Source organism: Echeneis naucrates, chromosome 15, assembly GCF_900963305.1.
Source record: "Echeneis naucrates chromosome 15, fEcheNa1.1, whole genome shotgun sequence".
NCBI lineage: Eukaryota > Metazoa > Chordata > Actinopteri > Carangiformes > Echeneidae > Echeneis > Echeneis naucrates.
The window spans coordinates 7,442,462-7,452,270 of record NC_042525.1 but is presented as its reverse complement, the minus strand read 5'-3'; the positions used below and the strand labels follow the sequence as shown (position 1 = coordinate 7,452,270).

The window sequence follows — 9,809 nt, the reverse complement described above, 5'->3', positions numbered from 1 at the left end:
GGAAGTTCGGCTCACTCAGTTTAGTTTATGGTCTCAATTTATTTTTTTCGCGTTGAATCATCGCTCTCAGGATGTGAGTGAACAGGATGCAAATAATCCAAGGTGTGCCACACACATCACATAAATCATGTAATGGAGAGTGTCCTTTCCCCCCTGATTAGAAAGGGGTTGGTTACAAAATGATATGCCTTTCTCTGTGGGCAGTGTTGGGATAATCCTGGGTGAAGCAATGGCAAAACAAGAAATTGTCGTTTTCAAGTGGTATATTTATTGAAATACACAACACTCTAAATTGAGATATACTTTCCCCAAACAAGAAGTAGAATTAAAGGAGCATACAGAAGAACAGTGATTATAAAAGAGATTTACATTGACTCTGTGTAAAAAAAAAAATATAAATGAACACTCAACATCATGAGTTTCATTCAAGACTGACAAAATTCCCTTCTGAGAACAAGCTCACTTGTAAAAATACAGCAAAAAATAGTTGACATGGAAAAGGTGAAGAGGTGAAACAGTATCATTGCTGAAAGACAGTGACAGCTTGAAAATAGCTTTGGGCAGTTTGTTTTACAAAACGCTCGATATTTTTTTTCTCTTTTTTCTCCAGTGATTCAATCTGATTACAGCCTGTTCAGGTTGCGATGTTTGTCTCCTGTTTCTATCAAATCCGTTTTTTAAGCACAATATTTGTGCCAATATTCAGTCTGTTGTTTAGGATTGTTGGTCAGCCAAAGGCAAAAAAAAAAAAAAAAAAAACCCACACATTTTATATTAAAAAGGAGCAAAACAAGCAGGAGGAGAGGCGACCTAAACGCATCACAATGACTCCAGTGGATAACTTACTCATAAAAGTTACACAGACATAACTAAAATGGAGTATATGCCAATGGACACAAACACAATAAGGTAACTGCTGTAAAGTTAAATCATTTTGTCCTAATCATTTAAATATCACAATATTCAGTGCTATTTTTTGAAAAAGAAAATAAATTAGGTAATAAAACTTTATATACATAATACTGTACATCACATCACACCTGCAGTAGATGTGTTTTCCAGCGAATCCCACACTAGATAACATAAATTAAACTCAGCCAGGCCACTAATGGCAGCCACAAGACCGAACTACCATATTTCTGTATTTCTTGAGGATAACGTTTGAGCTGTCATCGAAGTAAAGGACTGATATTGCGTTGAGTTTGGTCGGGGCACAGCATGGCTTTGGCACATTGTCAGGAAACATTAAATGGACCTATAAAAGAGAGCAGCGAGAAAGCAGGTTGTACGGCAAGATTGAAATGAAGAAACACTGCTGGGAACATTACGGCCGTTTAAACCTGACTTTATTAGAGGACACGTGCATTCCACCTACCAGGGTTTGCACTATTGCATGATTTGTTGCGTTCATGTGTGCGTTGAGTGGAAACGAGCATTCGCCATCACAGTAAAAAGCAGCATAGCCCTCAGGGGCAATGATCCAATCCTTGTAAGGAAAAAAAAAAAAAAGTTCTAATTTGCTTTTCCTCATTTATGACAATGACACGCTGAGAAAAGACATGTTTTCGCAGTGTGACTATGTAATCTGGTTTAGAGACGTGTGTAGTTCACGGCCCATCACCAAGGTTTGGCTCAAAAGTAGTCGAAATACATTTCTTACCTGCCACCCCAGATCTCGAAAGCTGACGTAAAGTTCATGCTTCTTACAGGCTTGTTTCTGTTCGCTGGTGTTATAATCTGAAAGTTAAGACGAAGGTGCATTATGTAAGAAAATAACATTTATGCTGTTTTCTCATTGTGGGAAAATTAACACAACTTGAATTTGGAAGTCTGAACTAATAACTACTTAGCACTGTGTAAATAGAAACTGCGGTTCCATTTCAATAATGTTTGGAAATGTTCAATAAAACTATTAACAAACACTAAATGCACCAAAATGACTGCCTGTGGAGTGACAGAGAAGCTGTAAAGCAGCAGAGGATCAATATTTTATACAACAGGCACGCTGAACGAAAGGATGACAGTAAAACATTCTTTTAAATCCTAGATTATTCTTTATCCTATGAATTTTTTTAATGATTGATGATTAATGAAATGTACAGCCGAGCCATCCGTTACGTCTCTTAATTACTCTGCGTATTCATACGTTCACAGCAGTCCAGCACAGCTGACGTGCAGAAATGAATTCTGAAGGGAATTGTTTGTTGCCAAATAAAAAGTTGAATTTTCTCCAGAGTGAGATTTTACAATGAAATGCTTTGGCAGAAGAAACAAAAGAGCGTTTTGTGTGAGGAAGCTCTTGACAAGATTAAAAGTTCATTCCAAACCAGATTCCCAGCAGATGGCCCACCACTGTGAACAGATGATTACAATATCATTTCAAAATTTTGTGGCAAGCTGGCCGCTATTTGTGGAGAAGTCTAGCTGCAGAAAATCATGTTGTTTAGCCTGACAAACGGATGGACAAGTTGAAGCATGTGGCCGATATGTACCTAATTTAGAGGTTTTGATGGAAAAGAAATTATAGACGAAGAAAATCTATCACATCATTAAATTGCACATACCACCAGTTTTTGGCGCCCTGGACGATTCTTGTTGATTGGTGGATTTATTGCGATTGTGGTTCTTTTTCTTCCCACCAGCAGCTCTGACAGAGCGAAGTAACACCCCGCTGGCCTTGAAAAAGGCAACCAGGAAGGGCTGCTTGGACTGTGGCCCGTTCCTCCCAATGATTCCAGCAGATTTTATGTTGACACTCCGTCCTTTAAAAGCCAGCAGGTAAATGAAATGTTCAAAACAATACTGAAGAAAAATAGATATTTTATTATTTTATGACAGCTTTCAAGGTAAGGCTCTACTCCAGTGTTTTTACGGAGGGATTACATCAACCCATTAATCTTTTAAGTGGATTTTTGATTCTTTATTGGTGCAAAGAGTTCAAAATCCACAGTCAAACATACAAATCACATTTAAATGAAGTCAATGAAAGTAGCAACCTGAATCAAATACAGACATTGTGGATTGCCTGAAATGATTAACTTCCTGACCCTTCCTACAGTCCAGGAGTCTAAAATAAATAAAGGAACAAGTGTCATCATTCATAGAAAGAAAACTTGAACTTCACTTGCCATCTACAGTCTCCACACAGAGCTGCAGGCCCAAGTTCTGCTGTGGGTTCATCACCCAGTGGTTACTGGTGGCCGTGATGTCAAACACCAGCCAGCCCCCGTCGGAGGCCTGGACCTTCTTGGAGTCAAGCAAGAACGTTTCCGCATCTCTGAAGGTACGAAAAACAACGAGAGATAGCGATCTGTGTATTGAAAAACAGTCATGCAAACTGCAGCTGCTATCACGCAGCCAAAACATTCATCGTGTCTCCTGGTTAAATTTGATGATAATCATGTGCAAATGAATGTTTATCTCTGCGGGTACTTTGGTTTGTAAAGTGATTACTCTGCTTAAACATAATTAAATGAACGTGCTCACTTTAATGCTGCATTATAAACAAATTACAAAAACCTCTCTGCTAGTGAGCAAAATAAAAATGACCTATGCACCTCTCTGCATAACTTTAATAGGACACAGAAAAGAACCATATGCTTCTTTAATATATTTAGAGTGAGCCAAAGAGGTCTTAGCCACTTAGACAAGAGATAAGGAGGTATTGGACTGATGCCTGAGAAAAAACTCTGAAGCAGAAAGCAGAATCTAAGAGGCTTTTATTAAAATCTCATCATCCATTTGAAACAACAAAAATCCTTCTTGGTATTGAAAACTGGTGATCTGGGGTGTAAGAGTAATTTGGTGAATGTTTGTGTGCCAGCTTTGTAGTGGACATAAAAAGAAATAGCGCCTCCGTTGCTGAAGAAGCTGTGACTCGTAATGAACTGCAGAGTTGTGTTCTTTATCTCTGTGTTGGTTAAAACCTGCGTATCAGTTGTTCTGTATTTCTCTGACATAAGGTATCAATCATCCCTAAGTTGAAAAAGCCCCACTTCGCAATTTGCATTGGATTCCTTTCAGGCAGCAGATTGGATAAGGCCTCTTCAGTTTTTGTGGTTACATGGTGCTGGTTGGAGAGAACCAAGATTTTCCATGTGGCCTCAAGAGTTCAGGAACTATTCATGTGTTTATTACAGGTGTAATAAAACTCAACCACACAAGGTTAATCCTTATGAGTTACTTCCTGCTTAACTTCCTGTTTGAACTGTGCAGCTTTAAGCTTCCATCTTGTGATAATTCAGTTTCTGTAGATAGGTTTTTGATACTCAGCACCCCCATTATTTTACTGCTCCACATTGAGCATGTTTAACTGGGCGGATACCAAAGACGACAAAAAAACCTCCTTTTACAATTTTAGTCACCTTTTAGTCTGTTTCATGCAAATTCTCTGAAAATGCCACCAGTCTCCATTAGCAGTGTTTGTTCAATGGAAAAGTTCAATACAGGACGTTTATACAGCTGAGTGAAAGGTCAGATCAGGTTGGTAGTGGAGGAGCAACAGTGACTGCAAGCATAAAGAAACTTCTTCATGGTACGTTAACACCAGCATCTCCGGTTCGACCTCATTCTCCAACAAAAGTATTGACAGGAAGTGAAGGGAGAGAGAGCCACAAAATCCCTGCTGACCATGAAGCGACGACGCTGCTGTTAGTTAAAAACCGTAACTTAACTGTACTTTTAGTACTGAAAGCCGGGGACCAGTTTGTGCATCAATATTTATTTAAATAGTGTCTGATTAAAGTGGACACACGTTTGGCTTCACACGGTGACAAAACTATGAACAAGAATTTAATCAACTTTAAGTTAAGTTGAATAAAATCTTGAAAAAAAATTCCTTGAGTTCACATTTTCTGGTCATGCTTTTAAGATTTCTAGAACTGGGAAAGCAACTGCATTTATATATAATATCCTGAGGGAATATTGAATGAAGCATTTTGAAAAAGTGTGTGAAAACTTAAACTAAGCAGTCTTCCCCTTTAAGGCGGCCGAGTCCATTGACTTGGACCTTTTCAAAGCCCAGGAGGGCCGTATCTCCCCTTCAATCACCCACACACATTTTTGGCAAGCAAATGTGGGCCCACTTTTAAGTGCACCCCTGTGTATTCAGCTATGTCACGGTTTAAACTTCCGGTATATTGTTAAGGCAGGCAGGTGGTGGGCATAACAGTGACCACGGGAGAGCCCGAGGGAGCCCCCTCCCCCACTAATATGGGCCCTCAGGGTTTCATCTGGGACGCAGCCAGCTTGGCAGGCAACACAAGACGAGTGATAACTGATGGACCTTCTGAGCCTCATAAGTGGCCAACTTGCTAATGGAGCTCTCTTTATCCGAGAACTATATTTGTAAGGTAGACGTGGTGCGAATGAAGGAGAACAGAGTTGGAGATAGAAGGACGTTCTGTACAAGTGGAAACTTTCTGCTGTACAAGACAATAGCTGCTGGACTATTAGGTCTTTTTTTCCCTTTTTCTTTTTTTAATTTTTAACCATGAAGTAAGATTACTGCAGGCGATCAAAGCGCAGCTGAAGGGCCAGCTATAACTGTTTTCTTTCCATTCATTTGTAGTTGATGTTTGCTTTGTGCTCTGCGTGTTTAACAGCACTTCAGATAACTGAGAACAGTCCTCCTTGGCCTGTATTTTTTATTTATCTATTTTTTAGATGCTTAATTTTTCTGGGAATTGCTGATTTTATGAGGCCAGGGAAAATTTTTGTCAAATGTCAATGATCAGCATCTGCTTTTAACCTTAATACATAAAAGACTGTAATGAAGACGATTGTTGCAAGTGAAATGCTGACAACCAAAACTGTACAAAAGTACATTAAAAGATGTACTTAAATGAAATAAATACTCATGAAATATGCCCTCTAACAAAGTGTTATATGACAATACTAGTCCATAATTATAAATGTGAAACTGAGAAAGCAACATACTGCAGAAAGGGCACAATTACTTCATAATTTCACAAATATACATTTTGTTTAATCTAATTATCTATAAAAGAAGCTCTCTAAGTTGATTGTATGTTTGAGTCACATAAATGTAGAAAATTCTTCTTTTTTTTTTTATGTGGAAGTATTAAGTTGTAGAAAATATTAATATTTAAAGTAGCAATACCACAAAAATGTACTTCATTGCAGCGCTTAGTGACAATCCACCTCTGGCTTTAATATTTGTCACTTACTTGTTTTGATACTCCTTGACGACTTGATATATGGAAACCTTCAGAGTAATATTGTCGTAACGGGAATGACTGCGGTCCTTATAGATCCGAAACTCTGCAGCAGTCACTGCCTCTCCGTCTGGGATCTGAGTCAGATCGAAACGGAACTCCTTGAAGTGTCTTCGTTGGTGAGAAAAATCTTTATCTTTCTCCACTGGGAAAGAAAATATCTTATGATGAATTTCATTTCTTACTGGAATCAAAGTTTACACCGATCAAAAAATATCACTTTGCTTCTCAAACCTCTGCGTGTGTTGATCAAAAGAGAAAACATGCCAGTATTAATTCACAGAAAGGGAGTAATTTACTACATCTTCCTTTACATTCCAGATCCAATCCAAACATTTTGACTACCAACAAAAGCACTTTCCAGTTCATTAAATCAGTCAAGTGAATACAGGTAGCAGTTCCCAGACAGGCCCTCTACTGTGCGCCTTAACTGCATTCTCTGGCCATGATGAATGGGCTGTCAGTTAAGAAAAACAGGCTGATTTCAATTAAAAACACTTTGGTCTGATCCTCAAGTGCGAGAAAAGACCAGACAGGATTCTTTAACGTCATGTGAGCATCTACTCTGACCTCATTTCTGACCTTTTACTGACCTCCTGTTGGTTCAATACAATGCACTAAGAGTCTTTGATGACCGTTGACCTTCAAAAGCAAATATTTCTAATTCATTAATAATGTGAGGTACCTCTTCAGGCCGACATTTTTTTAAATCGTCGACAAGTTACAATGGGAATGTATAAAAGACATGCACTTCTTGCTTTTGTTAATGAAGCCCATCAATAAAATGGTTTTAATATCAGGATGTCAATTCACCACCTGCTGACTAAAGAAAGTCTGACTTCCATCCCGGGCTCTTAGCAGAGGAGAGGCGTGCGGCTGAGGTCGGGGAATTTTCTGATATTCTGATATCATGCTGTGCATATCCCTGATATTTTATCGAGAGAACACCTGCGGTCACTTAGCACGCAGAGATCAGAGGTCAGGACTGCCTTTTACCCACTGAGCATGTTCCATTATTTTAGCCACAGGCAGTAATCTGAAGCAGAAGCGCCACTGAGAGCGTGCAACATTGAACTTTCAAATAGCTCGAGATTAAATAATAATGACCTCACTCCCCTGAAAAAGGTGAGCCGTGAGCAGTTTTGTTGGTTTGCATATGAAATAAATTTAGTGTACTGTCTTCATAACTACTTGCATGCTAATGTCTTACTTCTATTCATACTTACAGTGAGCACATTAAAGTGCATGAGCTCCCACGTAGACGTTTGTAAAACAGCTGAGGTCAGTAGCTATATTTGAGCATACTGTAATAAAGACAGAGCGCCATTGAACACTTCACTGACAGTCCCCAGAATGAGAGCCGAGCTTTCAGGGCCGACAGTGTGCATGCCCTGGTATAGTTGTAAGTGGAAACAGATGGGCTCAGGCCAAGGTGAGGGATTATACTACCAAGAAACTCCACACAACTTCGCTTTTCATGTTTTGTTACATATTCAAGAAAATGAAATCGTAAAAAATACATCATCAAAATTTTACTGGCACTGTTTTGTTTACTGTTCATTTCCGGTTTTGCAAAGCTGCATTATATTTTACTTTGGAGTGGCCTACTTCTAAATACATTTTTGAGAAGTATGTTTCTTATTTTGATTCTTGAGAAATTCTGCACACAGCTCTGACACAGAGAACAGCGCTGCTGCTTTCCCTTAGCCACACAGCCTCAATACATCAGTCAATATCACTCCCCTTTTAACAACAGGAAATAATTTAGACCAATTTTCCGAAGGTCAGACAGTCATCTGATAAGTTGCTCTGAACTGCAGGGTTAAAGGTCGCAGCTACTGAACAAACACAATCATTATACACATCAGCTGCTTTTTAATAGAATGCAGCTCAAAGCCAGGAGGAGAAAACGTTGTGGTTAATTCTGTTAAATGACAAATATTTCATAGCAGCCGGACCCCTCAGGGTCTAGATAATGATGCTAAGGACAGTGAGTACTTGAGAAATGTAACTTTCAATTAGGTAATGAAATAAATAATAAAAAAATGAATGAATGAAAGAGAGGCAGTCAAATACTGTAAAACATACTTAAATGCTCAGACACAGTTTTTATGTTTTGAATGGGTCAATTTTGATCATTTAAAGTAAATGTGCAATTATTTGGACAAATTCAGTGAAGTCCACTGAAGTAGTAGTAGTTTGTCCTTATGTTGAACTGTCTGCAGTGTGTGTAAGAAAAATAAGAATCTAAAAATATCTCTGGCTTCAATGATAAACTAACAGAATGAGTTGGATTGGGACTGGGGGTTTTCTTGAGCATTGAAAATGTTTCCAAACGAAACAGTTTCACCTCCAATTGTAATTTCTAACCGAGAACCGCTTGAGTCTATTTTTAAAATAATCTCCGAAATTCCCTTCGTGATAAAAGCAGGCTGGCTGTCACTCACCCAGATTGACAAAGCTCATCACCATGTCGGCGTCATTCAGGAAGTTGGTGTCGTGCGCCGAGGTGAGAGCGGGGCTGTGGCCCAGCAGAGGGGCCGCTCTGTAGGGCTGAGCCACCCGGGAGTACCCGGCGTGCTGGGCGCTGTAGTAAGCCTTCCTGGAGTGCCCTTGAGCCTTGGCACCGAAGCTCTTCCCGGCTGCGCCCTGCTGCACCGCCTGACCCTCCTCCTCCTCCTCCTCCTCCTCCACGGCCATGGCGTTGTACAGGTCGAGCATGAAGAGCGGCGCGGAGGACGCCTGCTTCCCCGGAGAGAAGGGCCTGGGCCGGTGCGGCAGGCCCAGGATGGACAGGATCTCTCTCTGGATCTCCCTGCGCTCGTGATTGCGCAACCTCCGGTAGATGAAGCTGGAGTGCACATGGTTGTCAGTGAAGCCGCAGTGAGCGCAGGACAGCAGGCTGAGGCAGCTCCAGGCCAGGCCGAGCAGTGTCAGCGCTGTCATCGTGACCGATAGCTCTCTGTCGGAGGTCAAGTTGAACTACATCGCACTCTGTGAGCAGAATAAAGCAATTTATATCTCTGCCAACACGGGATCATAGACTTTCCATATCAGCCACAACTTGAGACGGAACTTTTTCTTTCTTTTTTTTTTTTGTGTGTCTTTTTAACAGATGAGGTATCAGCTTGCAGAAAAGTGTCCGCTGCTGCTCTCCTGTGCGCGCTGCGAGGCTCCTCCGGCGGTTTTTACTCCTCCAGGGTCCATCCAAAGTCTCTGCCACACCAACTATTTATGGAGCTCTGACCCCGTCCCTCACCTTACTCCTCTGTGATGAAAGAAAACACTGAGGTACGCCCATAACGTCGAGGGATAACCAGGACTTTCCAATGGATGAAATGTGTCAAAGTGGGAGACAGAACAGCTCCCGACTGACTGACTTTATTATTTTTTTTTTTTTTTTTTACAAACCCTGAGAGAGAGAGAGAGAGAGAGAGAGAGAGAGACGACTGGGACTAGTTGCCCTCTGAGTCCATCCCACACTCCCAACTTTAGTTTTTTTTTTTTTTTTTTGCATCCACCTCTAGCGGCCACAATAAAACTTAAGCCCCAGTGCCATGATGAATGTGGAGT

At 40.4% G+C, this 9,809-nt stretch overlaps 1 protein-coding gene across 4 annotated transcripts; it reads right to left on the bottom strand.

Annotated features, from left to right (window-relative positions):
* Positions 1-291: 291 nt before the first annotated feature.
* Positions 292-9,615, bottom strand: bmp5 (bone morphogenetic protein 5). 4 transcript variants are annotated; one of them, XM_029520343.1, is made up of 8 exons: positions 8,809-9,615; positions 8,684-8,757; positions 6,189-6,381; positions 3,129-3,277; positions 2,565-2,762; positions 1,661-1,737; positions 1,376-1,486; positions 292-1,255 (listed from the first exon to the last, which is right to left on the bottom strand). In XM_029520343.1, exons 1-8 carry the CDS (start codon positions 9,180-9,182, stop codon positions 1,106-1,108), a joined length of 1,326 nt encoding a protein of 441 aa, XP_029376203.1. In that variant the 5' UTR covers positions 9,183-9,615; the 3' UTR covers positions 292-1,105. The 4 variants fall into 4 exon arrangements, with proteins under 4 accessions (XP_029376203.1, XP_029376205.1, XP_029376202.1 ...); XM_029520345.1 differs by having other exon boundaries at positions 8,684-8,800; positions 8,912-9,615; XM_029520342.1 differs by having other exon boundaries at positions 8,684-9,615.
* Between the last annotated feature and the right edge of the window lie 194 nt (positions 9,616-9,809).